General features: G+C 49.2%; 9 protein-coding genes across 11 annotated transcripts; 4 read left to right on the top strand and 5 right to left on the bottom strand.

Moving 5' to 3' along the window:
* Positions 1–195: 195 nt before the first annotated feature.
* Positions 196–2,275, top strand: FOXG_10846 (uncharacterized protein; the record flags this gene model as incomplete). The annotated part of the gene is made up of 2 exons (XM_018390319.1): positions 196–219; positions 275–2,275. The coding sequence occupies 2 exons, from the start codon at positions 196–198 to the stop codon at positions 2,273–2,275; spliced, it is 2,025 nt and encodes a 674-aa protein (XP_018248755.1).
* A 92-nt stretch (positions 2,276–2,367) lies between these two features.
* On the bottom strand, positions 2,368–4,313 carry FOXG_20390 (uncharacterized protein; the record flags this gene model as incomplete). Its single annotated transcript, XM_018400673.1, has 6 exons — positions 2,368–2,840; positions 2,901–3,084; positions 3,134–3,606; positions 3,691–3,731; positions 3,785–3,848; positions 3,911–4,313. 6 exons carry the CDS (start codon positions 4,311–4,313, stop codon positions 2,368–2,370), a joined length of 1,638 nt encoding a protein of 545 aa, XP_018248754.1.
* Positions 4,314–4,699: 386 nt separating this feature from the next.
* FOXG_10845 (uncharacterized protein) lies at positions 4,700–7,575 on the bottom strand. Its single transcript, XM_018390318.1, has one exon. It carries the CDS (start codon positions 7,489–7,491, stop codon positions 4,837–4,839), a length of 2,655 nt encoding a protein of 884 aa, XP_018248753.1. The 5' UTR covers positions 7,492–7,575; the 3' UTR covers positions 4,700–4,836.
* Positions 7,576–8,375: 800 nt separating this feature from the next.
* On the top strand, positions 8,376–10,577 carry FOXG_10844 (uncharacterized protein). 3 transcript variants are annotated; one of them, XM_018390315.1, is made up of 3 exons: positions 8,376–8,910; positions 8,980–9,362; positions 9,425–10,577. In XM_018390315.1, the coding sequence occupies exons 1-3, from the start codon at positions 8,551–8,553 to the stop codon at positions 10,260–10,262; spliced, it is 1,581 nt and encodes a 526-aa protein (XP_018248750.1). In that variant the 5' UTR covers positions 8,376–8,550; the 3' UTR covers positions 10,263–10,577. The 3 variants fall into 3 exon arrangements, with proteins under 3 accessions (XP_018248750.1, XP_018248752.1, XP_018248751.1); XM_018390317.1 differs by having other exon boundaries at positions 8,980–10,577; XM_018390316.1 differs by having other exon boundaries at positions 8,376–9,362.
* FOXG_10843 (uncharacterized protein) lies at positions 9,142–12,385 on the bottom strand. The gene is made up of 3 exons (XM_018390314.1): positions 12,132–12,385; positions 11,240–12,073; positions 9,142–11,171 (listed from the first exon to the last, which is right to left on the bottom strand). Exons 1-3 carry the CDS (start codon positions 12,344–12,346, stop codon positions 10,283–10,285), a joined length of 1,938 nt encoding a protein of 645 aa, XP_018248749.1. The 5' UTR covers positions 12,347–12,385; the 3' UTR covers positions 9,142–10,282.
* Positions 12,386–12,563: 178 nt separating this feature from the next.
* FOXG_10842 (uncharacterized protein) lies at positions 12,564–14,534 on the top strand. Its single transcript, XM_018390313.1, has 2 exons — positions 12,564–12,932; positions 12,995–14,534. Exons 1-2 carry the CDS (start codon positions 12,712–12,714, stop codon positions 14,343–14,345), a joined length of 1,572 nt encoding a protein of 523 aa, XP_018248748.1. The 5' UTR covers positions 12,564–12,711; the 3' UTR covers positions 14,346–14,534.
* A 680-nt stretch (positions 14,535–15,214) lies between these two features.
* Positions 15,215–17,946, top strand: FOXG_10841 (uncharacterized protein). The gene has a single exon (XM_018390312.1). It carries the CDS (start codon positions 15,366–15,368, stop codon positions 17,880–17,882), a length of 2,517 nt encoding a protein of 838 aa, XP_018248747.1. The 5' UTR covers positions 15,215–15,365; the 3' UTR covers positions 17,883–17,946.
* FOXG_10840 (uncharacterized protein) lies at positions 17,895–19,422 on the bottom strand. The gene has a single exon (XM_018390311.1). The coding sequence runs from the start codon at positions 19,376–19,378 to the stop codon at positions 17,960–17,962; it is 1,419 nt and encodes a 472-aa protein (XP_018248746.1). The 5' UTR covers positions 19,379–19,422; the 3' UTR covers positions 17,895–17,959.
* A 304-nt stretch (positions 19,423–19,726) lies between these two features.
* FOXG_10839 (uncharacterized protein) lies at positions 19,727–21,475 on the bottom strand (the record flags this gene model as incomplete). Its single annotated transcript, XM_018390310.1, has 4 exons — positions 19,727–20,206; positions 20,294–20,350; positions 20,418–21,227; positions 21,296–21,475. 4 exons carry the CDS (start codon positions 21,473–21,475, stop codon positions 19,727–19,729), a joined length of 1,527 nt encoding a protein of 508 aa, XP_018248745.1.
* Positions 21,476–22,883: the final 1,408 nt, after the last annotated feature.

Genomic DNA, 22,883 nt, shown 5'->3' with positions numbered 1-22,883 from the left:
TCACATTATTTAACAGCTGCATATTATAATTAACAGTTGTAATTTCCGCGCACTGCAACATGGCTAGGTACCCCAAGACATGTTACTTTAATACTTAAATCGTCTTTTCTCATCAATGACTTTACTGTAAGCCTGTAATTTCCATTCTTCTGCATCACCTAGAGACAGCCCCGAAAGAACCAAATCCTTCCCAACATGGCAATCGACGACCAGAGTACTGTAAGCCGTTCTGCCATCATATGTCAAAAGGGTGACAAAAATACTGACTCTGCAGACACTCTCCATCGTAGAGGCTTCAATCGCATCCCTTGCATCTGCACTTTCTCAAGGCCATATCAACAGCGTTGAGCTGACCGCCAAGCACTTGCTGAGAATCGCCAAATATGATCGCCGAACCACTCAGCTCAATGCTATCCCAGTAATCAATCAAGATGTGTTTGTTGCCGCTCAAGCATCGGATCACCGTCGCTCCATGGGCAAGACACTGGGCTTGCTGGATGGAATTCCTTGTACGATCAAAGATTCTTACAAGATCCGAGGTATGACGGTAGCTGCTGGGTCTCCCGCTTTCAAGGACCTCATCGCAAATGAAGATGCGTTCACTGTTGGGAAGCTGAGAGACGCTGGCGCTGTGTTCTTGGGTCGTACCAACATGCCCCCAATGGCTGCAGGTGGTATGCAGCGCGGCGTTTATGGTCGTGCTGAGTCGCCCTACAATGAAGCCTATCTCACGGCTGCTTTCGCTTCGGGATCATCCAATGGATCCGCCACAGCGACCGCAGCAAGCTTTGGTGTCTTTGGTATGGGAGAGGAAACCATCTCATCTGGCCGTTCACCTGCTTCCAATAATGGTTTGGTGGCATACACTCCCTCCAGGGGACTCATATCAATCAGAGGCAACTGGCCTCTTTTCCCCACCTGCGACACTGTAGTTCCTCATACAAGAACTATGGAAGACATGTTTGCGCTTTTGGATGTAATTGTTGCAGCAGACGACAAGACAAGCTGCGACTTTTGGCGAGAGCAGCCTTTTGTTAAGCTCCCAGACGTCGATTCTGTGCGACCAAAGACGTTTTTTGATCTCTCTGATCCCAATGCTCTCAAAGGCAAAAAGATCGGTGTTCCAAAGATGTACATCGGTGGCGTGGACTCTGACCCGGATGCACGAAAGGTTCATACCTGCGACAGTGTTATCGACCTTTGGAAACAAGCCAGGACCATACTTGAAGGCCTTGGCGCCACAGTTGTTGAGACTGACTTTCCACTCGTCACTGAATTCGAGAAACCTCTCAGTGGTGAGAGCAAAACGGAAACACCACCTCATCGCAATGAGATTGATATGTGCCAATTGATGGCCTATTCTTGGGACGACTTCCTGGCAGCAAATCAAGACTCCAAAGTGGCATCGTCTCTTGCACAAGTCGAATCATCCACTATATTCCCCCATCCTCCTGGATGCCTACCAGATAGATACGATGCCAACGATCCCCTTGTTCGGCATACGGCTGTTGTTGCCCACGTCACCAATGGCCGTGTCCCGACTTACGAGATTCCAAACCTTGGAACGGCACTTCACAACCTTGAGTTGAAGCGCAAGTCAGAATTTGAGGATTGGCTTGATACCCTAGGCCTAGACATGGTTGTATGGCCTTGTAATGCCGATGTGGGCAAGGCTGATGCGGATGTCGACGAAGAGTCTGCAAAGCATGCATGGCTCAATGGTGTTCTGTATTCGAATGGAAACTGCGCAATTCGCCAGTTTGGTATTCCGACGGTCAGTGTGCCAATGGGAGTCATGGCTGATTCGAGAATGCCTGTCAATCTCACTTTCGCATCCAAGGCCTATGATGACAAGAACTTGTTTCGATATGCCTATGCCTTTGAAAAGGGCAGCTTACTTCGTCAGAAACCATCGAGAACCCCACAGTTGGCAACAGACTCTATTGTATGCAGCCATGGGAGTAGCACTATCGAATCGACGCCACCTCAGCTCACTATGGATGCCACAGCGTCAATTGTAGATGGAGAAAGGCAATTGGCAATTTTCGGTACAGTTGATGAGGACGAATTGTGCGAGTTGCATGTTTATGTTGATGGGGAGGAGTTGGAAGACGTCAAGGTTACCAATGGGAAATGGGAGGTACATGTGAAAATAAAGGAAGCACAGAGGTCCCGACCAGAGGAAATCAGCGTCCCTGATATCAGTAAGGCAATGGTCCTTGCTTTAGTTAAAGGGAAGAATGGCAGGTCTAGTGCTAGCATGATATTTATTTAGCCACAGCGTAACAATCACTCATTCTCTCATATCTATCTGCTGACTAGCCTTCCTCCAGTATCGTCATGTATCTAAATAACATCGAAATCTAATTACTTCTTTCCCAAAGTTACTAATGTCGGGAAACTGAGAGCTTCAACCGCTGTGGGCGCCTTCTCCCCTAGTGATCGAAACACCTCATCCAATGCTTCCCATTTCTCATAGCGACGCTGGCCGCCTTCGTCATATGCAGAAACCTCCAAGTCCTTCACTCGTGACCGCGCGACCCAGCCCTCCCGGGAATCTGCCACTGCCACTGTCTCATCTACCCATGTATACTGAGGCCAAGGCTCTTCTCTATAGGCAAAGGCCGTCCATCGTCGCGCAAAGCCGATGCAGACATCGCGCTGTCTCTGGAGAGGTAAGCGCTCCATGAACGTCATGAATTGGTAGACGAGTTCGATGAAATGGTGGCCAAGGACGTTGGAGAAGAAGGAACCGGGGAATGGATTACGCAGTGAAAGAATACAACGATATTGTTTCTTACCACTCTGCCATAGCTCTTTTGATAGGATGTGGCAAGGCACTGTTTGCGTCTCATGTTAGTCTTGGTGAGGCTGATGGGCTGAATGCGAGATTATCTTACAGGAGAACATAACATCACCACATAATGTGCATAACCTGGTCCAGAACAAGTTCTGGTCCATGGTTCTGGATATTTCATATACCTCTAATACTCTCTTGGCATTCTCTGCTCCAAGCGCATTTTCCACGTGTTGGTAAAAGACCTCAGATCGCACACCAAAGAGGTTGTGTGCAAACAGAGAGCCCTATGCTCGGTCAGAATTGTAATATATAGAAGCCACTCAATGTACTGACTTCAAAGACTGTATCGCCCGTAATGACAGCATCTATCCAAGAGCAATTGGATACTATCTGAGCATGATTGAGGTAATTGGGAATAATTGGAAAGAAGCTTTTGTCGGCCAGTGGTGAAAAGGCTGCCTTGTTGATAGACGAGGCTGCCTCGACAATCCTGGCAGTTGGCACAGCTCTGAGCTTCTCGAGGCGCTGAGGATCATCCACACTGATCCCACAGAAACTAAGGAGTGCCTGATATTCTTCTTCCTTGTTTGCAAGGGGCTTGGGACTGATTGCAGATGCAGTTCCGGATTGCAGAATAGCTCGATCGAAGAGGGGGACGTTGGAGCTCAGGTGGAAGGCGAGTGAGGAACTGCCAGCGCTTTCGCCGAATGCGGTGATCCTTTTGATGTCACCGCCAAACCCCGAAATGAACTTTTGGACCCATTGAAAGGCCAGACGTTGGTCGTATAATGCAAAGTTGCAGGGGTCTTCGTTGAGTGTTGCGGCTTCGTCGACAAGGTCCTAAAGATTGTCAGAGTGGGCTCCAGTATGTGTCACATATAGGCTGCTACTTGCCTGGCACGCCAGGAATCCCAGGAAATGAAGTCGGTAGCTTGACCCGGTTAGTTTTCAGTCATCATGCAGGTGAAGCAAGAATTTGTTTACTGGATGCTAACTACGATGATGGGTCTCGAGTCCTCACATGCTTGTGTCACCATTCTTGTTGTATCTGTAAAATTGATATTAAGTCGACACGCCTTGTAGAGCTGGACGGGACAGGAGTTGAGTTACCATTAGGGCCACCATAATGCGCGCCAACTGTAAAGCCTCCACCATGGACGTATACCATGACCGGTACTTTTTGGGTACTCCCAGACTTCAAAACCGACACTGGCGCTGTGATGGTCAGGTTGAGACAAGAAAATTCATCGTATTCTCGCTTTTCGTCCCCTGGGATTGGACCGCCAAATGGCTCCATGCCTTGTTCGGTTTGAGGACAGGCATGGCCGTATTCCGTGAACGTGCGCTGTTTTGGTGGTAGCTCGCTGATCAATGTGGCGTGTCGGAAACGTGCAGCAACATGGCCATATGGAATGCTACGAAACTGAACAACATGCTCGTTTCGCTTTCTTCCAACGATTGGACCTAGTTGAGGATGTTCAAACTCCTGAGGATGGAAGCCATTAATGATCATCGTGTCAAAGCTGTTTATTAATGACAGACTATTGATTGCTTGCGTCTCAACATATTCAGGCAACATCTACTCTTTTAAATATCCAACAGCCCCAGACGGAGTTCGGAGACCTAAAGTGCGGGCAATGCAGCTCCACTCTGGTCGATCCATGTCCATCGGGGGCGCTAGGGGCTCCTTTTTACCTTGTCTACAGTAGTTCCCCACCATCGGGCCACCATGCTTACCGAGGTGAGGGATACCAAGATACGAGCTTGGTGACTCCCCAAATGTTGTGTGAGCAACGGGACGGAAGGTCCGGGGAAATGGTTGTGTGACGGTAAGCAAGATAAACTAAAAACGACCAGGATCTTGTTCAATAAGCCTCTACACTGTAGTCTTTTCAGAGACTGGAACGTAATTAAACCTCAACATTAAACTTAACAGACGGGGAGAGACACTAAAGGGACGAGACGAAACCAACATGTACGAGTAAAACAACCTATTTACATCAAATCCTAGTTCCCCTCATCTCCATTCTCTGCACCTATGGTTCATCATCATCATGCGGAACAAAAGGAGCATAGATAGGCAGCGGCGGCCATTCAGGCCGAGTGTAGGCACAAGAGAAGACATGTCTTCCAGATCCCACGGATTCCGACTCTCCACCAGGCAGTGTGACTTCTGCCTTTGTATTTCCAGGAATTGTGGCCGACAGATGTATTTCATCGCCCCTCAGTTCCCAACTTACGTGTACCTCACCATAGGGGCTGAGGAATCGAGCGTGACAAGACGTGATTGTTGCTCCTGGCACTGGAGAGATCCTTATTCTCTTCCAACCAGGCTCCAGCGGTTGTATACCGGCAATCGTGGTGTGCATCCAGTTTGCTACAGCTCCCAATGCATAGTGATTGAAGCTTGTCATATTAGATGAGTTTAGTGTCCCGTCTGGAAGCATACTATCCCATCTTTCCCAGATGGTTGTAGAGCCCATAGTGACCGGGTAGAGCCAAGATGGCGGCTTTCTGTGCATGAGCATTCTATAAAAGAGTTGGTGTTGGTTGATCTTGTTGAGCGCATGTCCGAGAATAGGTGTCCCTGCGAAGCCCGTAGCGATCTTGAAACGCGCGTTGCGTCTAATCAGATGGACAAGACGCGCTGCTGCTGTATCTTGCTGCCTGGAAGTGGGAAAGAGCGAGAAATGAATGGCTAGTGCCAGGGCTGTCTGGGTGTCTGACACGACTCTTCCTTCGTCAGTGATGTAAATCTGAGCAAAGCGCACACGCAAGTCGGCTGCTTGTTTTGTCCACAGCCCACATTCTCTCTCAAGGCCCAAGATGCCAGATATCTGGGCCATTATATCTGTCATGTGGATGAGAAAAGCATTTGAAACTAGAATCTCGTCTGTCGGTCCATTGCCCGGGTCATCAGCGGGTGCACCAGGCTCAAGCCAGTCACCAAGTTGAGAGTGATTAGGATCCCACAGAAGGCCACCTTGGTCTCGCTTGACACCCTTTGTTAACCACTCATTCATGTTGTCATAGAGATCTGCAAGAAACGCTGTGTCGCCGGAGGACTGGTAAAGATCCCATGGTACACTGATGAGTGCATCTCCCCAAATAGCAGATGGGATATTTGGACGCCCTTTCCAAATATTAGGAGAGAAAAGCGGCGGGATACCCTTGCCATCTTCGGTCTGCTCGAAGGCCAGGCCTCGAAGCCAAGTTTTGAGGATGCCTCCAGTATCATAGAGATAGGCTGCAGTGGGAGCGAACGCTTGTAGATCCCCGGTCCATCCAAGACGCTCATCTCTTTGAGGACAGTCTGTGGGAACCGAGATGAAATTTCCCCTCATGGACCAAACTACATTCTCATGCAGCTTATTCAACATCTCATCTGAACACTCAAACCATCCAGTTCGGGGCATATCTGTGTGGATGACGACGGCGCGGAAGTTGTTCAGGTCGACCTGATCAAAGTCGTAGCCTGTGATCTGCACGTAGCGAAACCCGTGAAACGTGAAACGAGGCTCATAAACCAGAGGCTCACCCGGCAAGATGACTGTGTCGGTACACTTGGCGTCTCGAAGTGGCGCAGTGGCACACTCACCATTTTCCAAGACCTCAGCATGTATGAGACGAACAGTATGACCCTTTGGCCCAGTAAGATCACATCGTACCCAGCCAACCAGGTTCTGCCCAAAGTCAAGGATGGTGCTTCCTTGGGGACTCTGCAATTTCTTTTGTGCGTGGAGGGTTTGTATTCGCCGGACTGGTGGGCTATCAGATGGTACTTGCAAGGTCGAGAGATTGAATTGACCAAGGCGAACGCTCTGCCAGCCCTTGTCCAAGAATGACGGCTCGTTCCATCTAGGGCATTCCAACCTAGAATCGTACAGTTCACCATCGTAGATCTCGGCTTGAAGCAAGGGGCCGTGGCTCCATCTCCAACTTCTGTCTGTTCCGACAACCTCTGTGCTTCCATCGTTGTATGTGATCAGAATTTGAGCAAACAAGCCGACTGAAGAGCCCCAGATATTCCTCTCACCACCTGCAAAGCCCAACCTGCCGCAATACCAACCCTCGGCAACCTCCGCGGCGATGACATTCTCTCCTTTCTTTAGCTGTTTTAGGAGATCAAAAGTCTGGTACGGCAGTTGATGGTCATAAGACGTCCACCCAGGCGCAAGCACGTGGTCTCCGATCCTGGTCCCGTTGATGAAGCTCTCGTAGAGACCGTGTGCGGTGATGTATAAACGAGCCTGTTGTGGCGCTTCCTTGAGGTGAAAGTCCTTTCTGAATCTCACTGGTTGAACTGGCTTGGACAAGTCCCGATTGATTGAGGGTTGAATCAAGGTACAGTGCCAGTCGGTGGTTTCGAGTAATCCAACCTCGATCTGCAGGGGAGCTGACCATGACGTCCACACCGAATCCTCGGACTGGGCCCGAACTTTGAGTGTTACAAGCTCTCGCGATTCTAGTCGTCGGGATGGCCATGGTACATAAAGTGACTGTGAGGATGCGACCGAGAACGTTTCGGTCTTTCTGGGTTGACCACGATGTAGAGAGACCTCATATGCCCGTTGAGACCACTTTTCTTCCAGGCCTTCAAATGACCAAGAGATGCGAGGCTTCTCCTCGTTGATGACTGCAAATTCCCGGTAATGCTCAACACGTAAGTTAACGACCTTCATGTGAGCCATTATGTCTATATTTGTTGTACTCCCTCATCTGATAGCGGTTGTGCGTCACTTGGCTTGGAGGGTTTGTTTGTTTGTTTGTTTGTATATTTTTCGTCTGGGTGGCTGTAACGAAGCCAGATCTCCTACTGGAGCAAAAGACGTGCTGAGCTAGCTAGGTACAGGGAAACCCCGCTTCCTTCACCATCCAGCATACCAATGGCACAAAAGGTGCTGTATTTCTCAAGCCCGTCACCCGTCAGCGGGTTCGGGGGCAATCTATTGTCGAACTTTTTCCACCGACCAGAATTCTCTCGCGCATCACTACATCTGCCGACGCAGTCCACAATCTCCAGTAACCAAGTTGTAGCTCGTAGTCGACTGTCGCGGCGGCAGGGAAAAACCTCGGGAAGGAATCAGAGGCCGACGGTGCGGCTTGCCTTCAAAGGAGAAAAACCCATCGCAATCGGCGTCGTTGATCGGGAGGATGTCGCTACCGATGCCATGGGCATCGTCCTCCGATATCTAAGGCGTTCTGGTTCTGAGGTGCCGCCATTAGATCCGACAAAGGTGTTGTCAGAGAAGGCGAACTCTCCAAAATTCCTTCTCTGAAAACTGCTGTTAGGGAGCCGATAGCATCCCCGCAGTTTTGTGTGGTCGCGTGGCCTGCAGAAAATCCCGCTCCTAACACGGCACTAACAGTGCGTGCCAAGAAAGAATTTTTACAGGGGAGAGTTGACTTGGCTTGGAGGGACAGAATTAACTTTTATGGTCTAGGGTAGTGATGACGAACTTAGCGGGGATATGCCCCGACGTTTTGCCATTCGCTGGTAAATACCCCGAGCAATGATCATAGCAAACTCTAAAATACCTCTAGTACTAGTTAGGTTAAGTAAAAACACTTGCGAGGTTGGGCGGGTCTGGTTCGTGGTTATTAAACATGAGCCCCTCAGCTGACCACAGCAGCTACCCGCTCACAAATTGAGACGGGTAATCTTCTCCCAAGGATCAGCCAATGTAACCAAGACTTGCTTACCAACTCAAACGCTATCATCCCGTTGCCGATTAGGTTCAAGGCCATCCATGACTTCTCCACCCACTCGGTCATGGTGGTCCTCATCGGTTGAATCTACACTAACATGGCCGAGCCTTCGCCCCTACCACCTCTTGAAGGCGCCTCTGACCTCGGTTATTGACATGAACGACGACTTTGAAGCTGTAAGGCTGAACGCGGATCCTCACTATGCTTCGGTTCGTCTGCCAGTTCATCTCCCCCCTCCCAATGGGGCACTTGATGATCGAGCCGAAATGACGCAGCTCATCGAACGATTCGTCAAATACATTCACGCTAAGCAGCCCCTGGTCGACCTCGGGGTTCTCTACAGTCAGATCTCCGTGGTAGAGGAGGAAGGGCTTGGCTGGGATGCACCTACATGTCTGCTGGTACCTACTGCAATCCCCAAGTGCCTTAATAGTTGTGAGACGTTCAATTTTAGCTGACTATCAAAATAGTTAATGGCTTGTGCCCTAGGGAGTATCTGCACGCCATATGACCACAGAAAGTTAGAGGAGTACTCAGAGGCGTCAATAGATCCGGAACAGTACCTGCGCAGCCGCGAGTACTTCGATGCCGGCCTCAAAAGACTTGGTTTCATTATGGGCCATGCGAGCATTGTCGGTGCACAGTGTTTCTTCCTGACTGCTGGGTACTACGTAACGACATTCAAACCACTCGCCTCATGGAGATGCTTGAACAACGCGAGTATCATGTGCAAAGATGTATTGACCAAGAGCCTAGGCGGGTCAGCCATGATTCAGGCGGCTTTAGGGAACACGAAGAAGAAGCCAGATAATGCACATCGTAAACTCTTCTGGAGTTGTCTCAAGACAGAGAGGTTTGAGTCCATTCTTGAATGCCCCTCCACCGAGCCTCCCATGCTGATGATCGCTTGAATAGAGAAGTCGCCTCTGAACTGGGGCTTGAAATTGCAAACGCTCAGCTGATTCAGTATGAGAACATGTCATCCCTTCTACCAGACCTAGAACCTTCATGGTCATCCCCTCCCGGCATAGGTGGCAGTTCTGATTCATCGGCCGCACAACACGAGCAGAGCTGGATGTACTACTTGACAGACATCTCGCTTCGGAAGCTGGAAATCCGAATCGAATCATTTTTCGCCACTCAACAGGCAGAGCAACACCAACCAGTCAACGTGGACCGCGAGTCATTCTACCGAGACATTCTCAATACCCTGGCAGATTTAGATAACCAGATCATGGTACATTTCGTTAATCTTCCGGATTCTATCACCATTGAGACGGACGAGTCCGGCCATTCCCCCGACGACCTGCGAGAATATTTGAGGCTCCGATTGATCATCATTCGCCACACACTGAGCAGGCCTGCCCTCCACTTCATTCTTCATCGAGACCTCGACGGACTATCCATGTCGCTACAAGCCCAGGCCAACGAGCTTGCAAATAGAGCTCTCCGGATCGATAGATACCTTGTAACCCATGGACTTACTACACATCGCCACCCCGGGACCTGGCTTGGTATTCGTTACTGCGCATGTGCGGCGTTAGAAATCATAGCCACGGCAAAAAGTGATATACCGGGTCTAGACTGTCTTCCAGTCTGGGAGCCCGGCATGCAGAAGTTGAAGATTGCACTTGCGTACTGGGGTGCTGAGAGTGCGGATGCCAGGATGTATCTTGAGTGGATTGTGCGCTTGGAATCACCACCGCTGGAAACTGGTTGTGAGACTGGCGTTTCAGCGATGGATGCTGATTAAAGGGCACGGAGAAAATCTAATCATTCTATGTCAAATTGGCTGAGCAAATATCCGCACTTCCATGTGTTGGTCCCTTCGTCGTGTGATAGTAGCATTCTCATGTGACCAGCAACCAAGTAACGCCAGTCTACAGGCAGCTTCAGTGAGTGGCAATGGGCAAAATCCATCTCCCCACAGGCTGCTTTTGTTTTGGCGTAGTATACTGCAAGGAGTGTCAGGCAACCTACGTACGAAAAACGGTACGAGAACTCTGCTTCAGGATTGTGGCAGGTTGGATTGCTGGATGCGGCACTACGGCTCGACAGAGACTCTCTACCCTGCCACTCCTTGAGATGTGAGGTCATTACCTCAGCTGTCAGCGAGAGACACTCATCCGCAAGGCTTGCTATCTCTCCCAAGATGCGTTGGGGTGACTGGACAGGTGGAGGATTGGCGTCGGAATCCAACTTCCGTAGGAGGGGAGGCGAAAGGTGCAGGTTCAAGCACAAATAAACGCGCAGTAAGCGCGCCGTGAGCTCTTTTTTCTGCATCCTTACATCTTCAAAGATCGGCTCACCGAATGAATGACTAAGTGCAGTCGAGCTTGAAGCTTCCCCGCAGATGATGCTCCTTGGGTCTGTGAGTTGGTTGAGACGCCATCGCAAATCTTTTGCTTGGCCATGCAACGAATACAGGTCAAGCCAGCTGGAGATTGTTGATATGGAAGCCAGGAGTTTGTTGATGTCTTTTCGAATTGGGTGCAACTGCTGTGGATTGTTTGTGAGCTCGAAAGATAAGCCTCCAGCCAAGTCTTCCGTGTGAAGACTGATCACAGCAGGAAGATTGGGGCTTTCGTTTAGTGAAAAGGTTTCGTTATTAGGTTCCTTTCGGCCGTTGTATGGGGAAAGCTCCAACTCAAAATTCAAACGTCTGTAACAGATAGGTCAGTATCATGACTGTGCATCATGATGTAGTGGATAACGGAATTGGAGACCTACTCGAGCAGGTCGGCACAGAGGACATGAATGAATCGTGCCAGATGCCTCTCAATATCCGGCAAGCTTGGAAATGTCATATCCCTCATACTCTCAATAGCACGATAAAACATGTTGCGAGCCCTTCGTGGCGCGAAGTTCAGCAGATGCCAGAACCCAGCTAGGCACAGACATTGGGCGGAGAGCAGACCCGCAGGCTCGTCAAGGGCCCAGCCGAGTCTCCGCTTTGCCATAGTCCAATACTGATACGCAGGCCGGCGCGAGTTAGGCATACATGAGCCTGAGACAGTAGATGCTGGACTCATGGAGGTGGTTTGAGGCGTCAAGGCATCGTGATCAGAGCAGTCGCATAAGGATGCGATAGCACAAGCCAGAAAGACGAGACATGTTTCAGCACTCCAATCTCCGTCGCTCTCTGCTACATTGCGGACGCAGCGAGTAAACCAAGGTCTGCTGATGATGGGATACCGAGCCAGGAACTGAGTCTCGAAGCGTTGCTGCAGAGCTCGGAGTTTGGCAGAAGACGTATCGGCACTAGCCTTGGAACTGGTGGACCTGTCAGGTTCGTACGGGTCCGTGGCGTTGATTGGGGATTGGGCTGAGCTCGGAAGCTGATCTCGCAAAACATCCCACTGTAAAATGTTCTCGGCGCTCGACATCGGAGCGAAGCATCCCTGGCCTCTATGGGTACGAGGCCAAGTACCGTGTTCGTTATCCGGCAGCGTAACCGAGGTATGGTTGAGCGGCCGATCAGCATTGAATTGGATTGATGCACCGAGAATTTCATCCCTGGCCCTTGATATAGCACCAAGTATCTGATTGCCCCAATCGTCCAATCTAGATGGCAAGGAATTGTTAGCTAGTTTTCGGTAAAGCCAAGAGGAGGTCCACCCACGGGCTCGTCTGACTGTTCTGGCCTCGGATGCAAGATTGGCGACGGCGCTGGCACCACGAGCAGGTGGGAAAGCCGACGCAGCGAGTCTTCCTGAGTCTGCAAGCCTCACACGCAAGTCCCGTACGGGAACTACTACCAGGCGGTGGGAGCTCATCACCTGACGAGACCATGCTATTGGCTGACTTGGTACGCTTTGAGGCTCGTTCTTCTTCCATTGTCAAGTACCGCTCGGCGGAAAATGTAGCGAAACTAGTTTGGATGATGTAGAGAAAAAGAAGGGGGGTAGTGGAATTATCGGGGACGAGCCCCGACATTTATGGGCAGTCCTAATTCCTTCTGGGCTAGACCAACCCCGGACCCCAGACCCCGCAACCAGGGGCTTCGATTGCGTCTAGCGGAAAGTCAAACCCCGCATTCTGTAACAATAACAACTGATTTTCCAATTGACTTGGCGCAGAGACGGTTTGCAACCCAATTTCTACATACAACTTCCGAATAATATAAATCACCATGAAATTACTTGGTTTTTTCAGTCACTCCAGATCAAATAGCCAAGCACCCATCACCAACAACTAACACAATGGAGCACGACACCAAGCCCAGCGTCGAGATGGTAGAGAGCAAGAAGGGGGACGTCTCCTTGGCCATCAACCAGCACGATGCCACCTCCCTCACTTTGCTACAGTCCCTCAAACAGAACTACAAGTCTGTTATCTTCAGCATCCTTATGGCAACAGGCCCCATGGCCTTTGGCTTCGATATTATCATTGTTGGTGTCGTCACAGCCTTCCCGGCCTTTCTGTAGGTTCCACCAATACGATGCATCCTAGTGGCAGTAGAACTATTCTAATTCATCAAAACAGGCAGAGATTCGGCGAGCTTCAAGATGGGATGCCTATTCTGCCATCTATCTGGCTGTCTCTGTGGAATGCTTCGATGCAGATTGGTTTTATGATTGGTTCCGTCATTGTCGGCTGGGTCGCTGATCGATTCGGCCGAAAGATTTCTATGATGACCGGATCTATCATCACCGCGGCCGGTATTGCGGTGGTATATACATGCGACTTGAGCGACTCCATGGGCCACCGCCGCGGTACATTCCTGGCCGGCAAGATTGTTATTGGCATGGGCCTGAGCATGATGGCTACCACCTGCATGACATACAACTCTGAAATCGTCCCTGTCAAGCTACGAGGTTTTGCCCTGTCCTTGTTCCAGTTTCAGCTCGTCTTTGGCCAGCTGATCGCCGCCGTCGTTGCTGGTAGCCAGATTCCTGACGGCTTTCAAAGAATGTCCTATCGCATCTGCTTCGCCACCCAGTGGGCCCTCGCTGGCACGGCCTTCATCTCGGCCCTGATTGTCCCCGAGTCTCCGGCATGGCTCCTCCGAAAGAATGACGAGGCCGGCGCCCGCAAGTCTTTTGGCTGGCTATACAAGCCTTTCCAGGTCGAGGCTGCCATGGTCGCCCTCCAGTCAACCCTCGAGCACGAGAGACAAGAGCAGGCTGACACAGCCGACGTCACCTGGTCAGAATGTTTCATGGGCCCCAACTTTCGCCGGATGCGCATCATCATCTTTGCCAGCATTGTTCAGCAGTTCCATGGTACCAGCTTCGTCGCCAACGGTACCTACTTCATGATTATCGCCGGCCTCTCCCCAGAGAATTCTATCATGGTCCTTGAGATCGCCTCTGGTCTGTCCCTGGGTGCTATTATGATTTCCTGGTTCCTTGTCGATTATCTAGGCCGCAGACGTACCATAATGGGCTGCACAGCACTCCTAGCAGCAACCTGGCTCTCTGTTGGTATCGCTGGCTTTTTCTCAACTCAAGCTGCACTGTGGTATATGGGTGTTATGATCAACCTCGTTATGGTCTTTTTCAACATTGGTGCTGGACCAGTCATTCCCATCATTGCTTCTGAAACCTCTTCTGTCCGACTCCGTGCCAAGGCCAACGCCGTCGGTTTCATCTGCAACAGCTTCATGTCCTGGGTTTTCAACTTTTGTGTCCCTTACATCTTTAACTCGGACGAGGGAAATCTAGGTGGCAAGACTGGTCTTATTTTTGCTGCTCTGTCTGTCATTGCCTGGGCGGTCTTCTGGTTCGATTTGCCTGAGATGAAGAACCGCACCTACCTGGAGCTGGATGAGATGTTTGAGAACAAGGTCAAGACTCGTCAATTCCGCAAATACCAGTGCCAGGGTTCTATTTAAGAAAGCTATTCCGAAATGCGAGTTGAACCCAGGAGGGCTAGCCTTTATCCTATGAAGAGGAGTGTTGTTCCTTGGAGCAGGACGTAATCTGTACCACTTGTTTTCTTATAACTAATTAGTAGTTATTTTAATAAGACTATATATACTATAAAACAGTATCTTATTTAATACTTCTCTCTATATATAAATAACTAGACTTTAGCTTTCGCTATGATATTAAAAAAAATAGTATTTGTCAAATATTGAATACCTCTTCTTCATACTTCTTCCTTACTGCATCTTGCATTAAGCTTAATATTTAGCTTAGCATCTTACTTATTTTTTCAATAACTCTTTAAGTATTATATGCCATAAACATGGGATAGTCTACCAAAACGATTTCAGGCTTATCACCATAAGTATCTTGTGAAATTTACATACTATCTCGGGTTTAGAGCGGAAGACTTAGACATGGGTATGATAGCACGATACTGCAAGATGCAGATCAAACTATCACTTTAGTAAGATGAAGGTAGATGAGGTAATGTGCCTGGATACTTACTGCCGCTAATAGTTGGGGTGGGAAACTCTATAGCATGGTTTTTGTGCCCCAGTTGTCATATTCCGAGCCAAGAGATAATGAGGGGGACCTGGGTCCACAGAAGTGTGGGGGAATCGGGGCTGTTCCCCGATTGTTAATCGTCCCTCGGTTTTGTTCATGAATGATTTCTCCCAGAGTTCTACCGACATGCCAACTCTTATGACTTGTCTTTGACTCAGGTCTCAAGATACTAACCCATTCCGGGCCGGGTATCCCGACCTCGGTCTGATCCGTCATCTTGTGATCAGACCCTTCGGTACATCTTGATACGAAATACATCAAGCCTAGACTTTACTGGTGGAGACTTCGGTAACTTGATCAAGTTTCTATGTGAATAGAGTTATTTATTAGCTGGGAGTTTCTACGCCTTTATCAATGCCCTCTGCTTGTGTACAAATTGCTATTCTTGAGTTTTGGCCACGTCCGAAGCCATCCCCAGTATGACTGTCGATTTTGAGACCTCGTGGATTTGGCACCCACATTGGAACGAGAAGCCAGAATCGTCCTCTGCGGGTGAATTTGTCTATTTCCGCAAGTCCATCGACTTAGAAGATATTCCTCACTGCCCTGTGAAAATTACTATTACAGCCGATACCAGATACAAGCTCTACATTAACAAGTCGGTGGTTCATACTGGTCCTGTTAAAGGAGACGATCAGACATGGTTCTACGACGTCCTAGACATTCAACCATATCTTGTCGCTGGCCGTAACAATATTATTGTTCATGTTCTTCGGTTCTATCACGGATCACAAAATGCCTCGAGCTTTCCCAGGACCCCATTTCCAGGGTTACACATTAGGCACGACTCAACTGAAGGCGACCTGGAGCAGCGAGCATTGGATATTCAGACGGATGAGACATGGGAGACGGCTCTTGATACCTGCAGAGCTCTCCCCGTCAGTGGGAATTTTGATTTCTTCCTCCATATCTTTGAAAGGGTTGACCAGCGGGAATCCCATGCGCTTACTTGGGTTGCGGCAAAGCCATATCGGTTCATGGTCAATTGGGGTCTCTCTATGCCCTGGAATCTGCATCCTCGGATGATTCCATTCCCTCGACTAGAGCAACTTCATCCCATAGCGATCTATAATATCAGAAGTACACAGCCCCGGGAGACCTGGGAACGTCTTCTTGACCCGACCCTGCAGCATGAGACGGGCATTGTCCTGACCAAAGGCACTGTACATCGTGTCGAACTCGAGATGCCTTACCACATAACAGCCTATGTCGACTTCCGTTTCGCCAGGCCGTCAACTGGTGGTAGCAAGCTGGAAATCACTTGGTCTGAAGGTTATGAGGAGCAGCCTACTAGGCTACCTTTTGAGCGAAAGAAAGGAGACAGATCCGACACTTCAAAGTCCATTGTAGGGCCGAAAGACCAGTATATCTTCGGGGGAACCCAGTTGGATCAAGATTTGGTTGACTATGGCATTGCAGAAGTCAATGATGAAACTTTCAGTCCTTTTCACTTCCGAACATTTCGATACCTTGCCATGGATATTGAAGTTGCTCAAGATTCGGACCTGCTTCTTAATGGGATACACATTGTTAAAACAAACTACCCTCTGAAAGTGTTGACCACATTCCCTACAGTCGAGATTGAGAATGAAAGCCCATCATGGTTCCACAAGCTCTGGGAGGTGAGCTTACGCACATTGGAGAACTGTATGCACGACTGCTATGAGGACTGCCCATTTTACGAGCAACTTCAGTACGCCATGGACACAAGAAGCTCTGCACTCTTCACCTATATGATCTCCCGAGATGATCGACTCGCACGCCAAGCAGTCTTACAATTCTACAACTCTTTTCAGCCCAAAGTAGGGTTGACAGCAAGCCGTGCTCCTTGCCACCATCAGCAGATTATTTCCCATTTCTCTCTTTTCTGGGTATGTATGGTAACAGACCATTACGAGCAGTTTGGTGATAGGGAATTTGCAGCTAGCTTCCTACCCATCGTTGATGCCATTCTATACACCTTCGGCAGTCGTCTTGACCAAGAAACTGGCCTCCTCCGCGTTTCTCAATTAGCTGGCGACTGGGAATTTGTTGACTGGAGTGATTCATATAAGCCATTCGGAGTCCCACCCGCCGCAAAGGATACTGGTTACCTGACCTACACGAATCAGTTGTTCGCATATACTCTACAGAGGCTCAGTTCGCTTGAATCGTGTCTGGGCAAGCCATCACGCGCAGATGAACACAAACATCAGGCTGAGTTGATCGTACAAGCCGTCAGAAACCACTGCTTCGACGGTACCCATTTCACGGATGGTCTCGCTACATTGGCAAACCGCACCCATTATAGCGAACATTGTCAAATTTGGGCAGTTCTCTGTGGCGCGGTAACTGGTAAAGAAGCCTTTGACCTTTTGAATCGCTCTCTTGCTCTGCAAGCGAAAGTGGAAGGAGAGCGTGCGCACAAGTTCACACAGGTATCTATAGCAATGGCGTTCTATAGTCTGAGGGCTTTATCCTTTGTTGGGGATGAGGCATACGAAGCCCAATTCTTCAGTTTCTGGGCACCCTGGCGAAAGCAGCTTGAACTCAACATGACGACTTGGGTGGAAGACTACATCACGCAAAGATCGGATTGTCACGCATGGGGCAGCCTTCCTCTATACGAGTACACCGCCGAGGTTGCGGGGTTCAAGCTCGCCATGATCAACGGCGAGAGGGTGCTTATCTTCAAGCCGCGAGTGGGCCTCTTTAAGGCTTTCGAGGCTAAAGTTCCAGTGAGTGGTACCTGGCAACAGCCAATACTGGCTCGCGTTTCCTGGCAGAAGGACCAGAATAATGAGGTTTTTCTGACTTTGTCATGGGAGAGTGAGGGTGACGAGAAGCAGGAAGGAAAGCAGCTCCCTGTCCATATAATCCTACCTACTAGGCAGGAAGAAGTTCTGGAAACATTGAGCAACAAGCAATGGAAGTTGAGCTTAGGTAGTAAGCAGTGACTCAAGTAGCAGACTGGCATGATATTTGTTTTATTATTGCATAATATCCTGTTAACATTCCCGAACTACATGTCCGCCTATTTACTGGACTTCTCTGCTACGTGTGCTCCCTTGTCTTCCTTGACTACTTCAGTAAAGCTTGGGGGGGCGTCATCTTCATCCGGGGGCTGGATCCACGACTCGTTTCTTTGCAATTGAGACGGACCTGGTGCACCATCAGATGCAGCTTCAGTTTCGGCCCTTTTAACTGAATCCTTTTCACCCAGCCGCCTTCGCTCGTCACTTGGCATCAAGATCTTTAAGGCCACTGTCCCCAACGCGCTGAAGCGCTCTCCTGCTATTTCACCTATGACCTTCCATGTCAGCCTGTGCGAATGACGAATGTTGTATGTGGTAAAGGTCGGGTTAAACTGCATATAGCCACCGCCTGGCCGATGAGGAAAACCAGGCCGTAATTGTCCGAGACGCAAATCAATTATGTCTCCAATATCGAGTGAGGGCCATTCATCTGTACAGGGGATATAGATGTCGTCCTTGATTCTGCTTATCGCACTCTCAACACACAGGTCAATCTCCTCGCGTTTTTCCTTTGTATGGGGATACAGAGTTCCTTCGCAGATGACCTCGGTGCTGCTGACAATTCGAATAGAAACTGATGATAATTTGACCTTCTGTGGGACTTCTTTGATAATTTCGCTTGTCCCATTCAAATCTGGAACGACACGTAATTTGAACGGTATCGGAGTAGGGTTGTCGAGTTGGATGACAGTTGGCACATCAACAAGGAGATTGTAGACGAATTCTGGTACACTTGAAGTGCTGAAAGACTGCTTCATCTTCTGAGAAAATGATAACTTGACATCTTCCATACCTGGGACAAGACGATAGCTCGACATGGTCTGACGGCTCCGTGAACCTTTAAGCGCAAAGTCCGCTATGGGAGGGTCAGGGCTGAGGTTGATGACATCGAACGGAAGGACAGCTTCAGTCATATTAACATGACCTTGCCCGGTGACCCTCAGGGTAGCTTTCACAAAGTACTCGATAAAACCCTCAGTGTTTCCAAGGGAGCGAAGTGTATAGGTTGATGGTAGAATGTGATCTGTTGCGCCCAGAGGTAAAAAACTCTCGTCTTGGCCCCCGCCCTGCAAGTATCTCGGGTCAACATGCTTTGGCAGCGTTATTGCAAACGGCCATGTCTGCTCATCGCCGCCGCTTTCAATATGGAGCGGGCCTTGAAAGATCTTTTGGGAGCAAGCAGGCTCGGAGATTAGATTGAAACGGCCTCGGTAAGTAGATGTGTTATTTGCGCGATGGATAACTATCTTCGATTTGGTTCGCCCTGATAGGGAGATAGTAACTGATGAGTCTGGACTCACGACAGGACTCTTTCGATAAACATAGCCAATAATTGTGTCACCAGGGGAATATGAATGTAGGTCTCCTTCAAGGCGGATGCCCAGTGCTGGGGACATTGAGGGACCAGTCTGAGGCATTTTATTGGATATCACAATGACAGCGAGGAGGTGAGATGATGATGGCTGGTCCTGCATTTTATTCTAGCGAGAGAGTGTGTTCAGCCTAATGGGGCGCAGTTGGCTGCGCCATTGCCTGGATTTGGTACTGACCAAGGCCAAGCACCGTATGCCATCCAATGAGAGATAATGGCAGGGCTTGCTAGTACAGATCTTAACCGAAGAGGGCTTAGAGTAGGTTTCTACCACACGGGATGTGGATAAATCGTCTGCATAAGGTGCATAACTTATGCTAGCATATTGATAAGATGTGGAAACAAGCTACCCTACTCTAACGCGAAAACAAGTCTACATGTTTCCAAATGAGAATCAATGTTCGCAGAAATTCCACTCCATCCTCTCAAATCTCGATTCCTCCTCTGCTTTGAATGATGCCCGCTCCTTCATTAGATCCAAGCGCAGCTTTTTAGCTTCTTCCAGGTCAATTGGCCAGTCCATATAGTCAACCACCTTTTCGACCAACTCTGGTGGCATTATGCCACATCCGGAATCCAACCCTAAATAAGTTGTCCACAAGTGCTTCTGCTGCGGCGGTACGTTGGGACTGCTGATGATGGGGATCGCTGGGTCGACAAGAAACAACGCGAAGATCTTTCTATGACCGGGTTTGGTAGGATCGGCGAGTCTGAATTGCAAAACATGATGTTGCAAGACATTGGGAAAGAATAATGCCCTGCCAGCCTTGGTAAGAACAGAACCAATATCCTGGAAGATGCTCCCTCCTAGAGTAATATCAAAAGTTCGCTTAATCGGATCATGCCTGTATTGCTCATAGGAGATCCCGGCAGCCTAGTCTTCCTTATCAGCGCAGGTCCGGAAGTCCAAAGTGCAATCAGTAATATTCTCGCTGTCGTAGTAGTAAAGAGCCGTGCTGACAATATGCTCGTTTAGCAGGCCTTCTGTATGCCACAAACCACCATTGTAGACGGGCTTCTCAGGCGTTAGGTGAATATTAGCAAGCTTGACAATAACCTGAATTTGACTGCTACTGTTGAAGAACCCATTCGCTTTCACAACTGAAGATTGAATCCTCATATGGTCCTTTGCGCTTGGGTCGGGGGTCGGGGAGCTTGGCAGAATGGGTTGATGCAAACCAAGCGTCATCCAGGTTTCTGCGTTCCGGATTCGTCTTATAATCCTCTGCCCTCTCTGCACCCAGTTCGTAATAATCTGGCTCACAATCATCTTCCTCACCGTCTGCCAGCATTTCTTCCCACGAGTCAACGTCATATCTAGGCTCTTCACCCTCACCAATAGGACGTCTCCCTGGAGTGCAGCCATGGCCGTCCTCGATGTCACAGAGAACAGGGCAGGGGCACTCATCATATTCAGTCTCAGTGGTTGTGAGGCGCTGCACAGAAACGGTGTCTTCCCAGTCGTAGATGATGTCCCAAGCTGGTAGTGACTTTTCGATGAACTTTTCAATGATGGGATAGAGATGGGCATGTCCTTGTGGATGGAGATTGTTGATGTAGCTCGCAATCTTGGCTTTGCTTGTCTCAGGGTCAAGGTCAACATCCCATGGCAACCATTGGAACTTGTTTGACAGCACCACGACCTCGTCCTCACAGAAGCCGCCTTCTCCGATGATATGCGTTGTCTGCTCGGACCCCGGTGCGCGCAGTACGACGCCGGGACCACAGGAAGCAAGGGCATTATCGATTTCGATGACTCTGTCATTGAGGACCCTGAAGCGACCATAGGTCAATGGCCACAGCGAAGGATGCACAAGATCCACGACTTTCTCTTTGGAATTGGGATGCCAGTCTTTCAACTCTGGGGGGAAGGCTTCCAATGGCTTCACGCCCTCCTGGAGAGCTTTGGCCAGGTCAGGTGTCAGTAAACTGTCCGATTTGATAACTGTGGTTGTTCTGGCACCATATGGAAAGATATTGTAAATTGTGGTAATATCATGTTTAGACTCAGAATACTCAGAGAGAGATGGAGGTGGACAAGATTATGGTTACTTAAGTTGAGACCGAAGATGAGGATAACGATATTGATGGCAAAGTTAACGGTGATGACAATCATGACCCTGGTGCTTCGACTACCAAGCATGTTGAGGACGACGATTAGATGAATTAGCCCTAGCCAAGAGGGAGGGCCTTAATTCAAGTTCTGATCAACAACTGCCATATCTGCCATGGCTATAATCGCAGATGCTCCCCTTATTGCCCATTCTCTCAGAGCCTTTGTCTTGGACCGCCTCCCGTGTACTCCAATTTTCTCTCACGCAGCAGAGTCAGTTTACTCATGAGTCATGCATTGTATGATATGTTTCTCTATGACTCGTTCCGCAACGGGATCAGCGGGCTCCCCTGAGAATACTATGTTAATGTTTAGTTCACTTAACATCGTAGTCAAATAGTCGATCAAAATCTGACTTTTAGGCAGTCAAAAAGCATCTTCCTCGTCTTTGCCTAAGAGGCGTCATGCACAGCGACATAAAGTAGCCCTCCCCCGAATGCCTTCACAACACTGATCGCTGCAGTGCCGGATCCGGGAAGAATAAGAGCAGGTTTCCAGCTTCAAGTTCCGTCAGTGTTCCCAAACCATAGAGCGCGGCTCCATAGTGCAGAGGAAGGGTTGCCATCAACCCATAGGCTTCAGAAGACAGCCTGGGTGAGACACTCTTCCAATTTCTGACAGCTGGAAAACTTGTCGAGCTAAAGATAACAATGAGGTCACTTACAGATCTTCGGAGACAGCACCTCCGATCCGAGTTACCATTCTAGATGATTGATGGCTGGAGTCGACTCTTCAGGCGCTCGACTTCCTTTCCACCAGTTACGGCTGCGTACCACCGTTGTTGCATAACGATGTAGTACAGAATTGCATATGGCTTCCTCGCAGGGACTGTAGAGCTTGTTCATTACGAGTTGAGGTTGGATACTGGCCCAGTTGATGGAACCGTATGATTAGGTCGCTTGTGCTATCCTGGTTGGCAATTTGCGTGGCTCAGGAATAAAATTCCGGAGACCTCTGTGCTGGCTGTTGGCTTTTGACTGACTTGATTGGTGACTATTGACATGTACAACAGCTAAAACCCAAGATCTACAGTAGTCGCGCGTGACGGACTTCATGAATATTATAGTACCTAGACTGGCTTTACTGTCGGAAAGGTTGTTTAGGTCTCGCTCCTTGAGGGGTGTTCTGCTGCCGCCATCGGCACATGTCTCGTCCTCGGCAACAATAATTGGATTATGCTCTAGCCCTGTGAATGTGACGATGTGAATGGATTTTTCCAAGTGCAGATGATCATGTTATCATGATTAGCAGGGAAGGCTATCATGGTAATTTATGACTAAAGGGCCTTTTGTGAGTGGAGCAATAGACGGTGTCCAATGGGCATGCCTCCCCCAGGTCATCCTTCACACAAAGTCAACTAGACTAGAGCTGAGACACGTAGCGACGGCCGCAAGAACCCATATTCCTAAACTGAGCCTAATTTTCGATATTACACCGG

The sequence above is a fragment of the Fusarium oxysporum genome, chromosome 1 (assembly GCF_000149955.1).
Source record: "Fusarium oxysporum f. sp. lycopersici 4287 chromosome 1, whole genome shotgun sequence".
NCBI lineage: Eukaryota > Fungi > Ascomycota > Sordariomycetes > Hypocreales > Nectriaceae > Fusarium > Fusarium oxysporum.
This window is presented reverse-complemented; position numbering and strand designations above follow the sequence as displayed.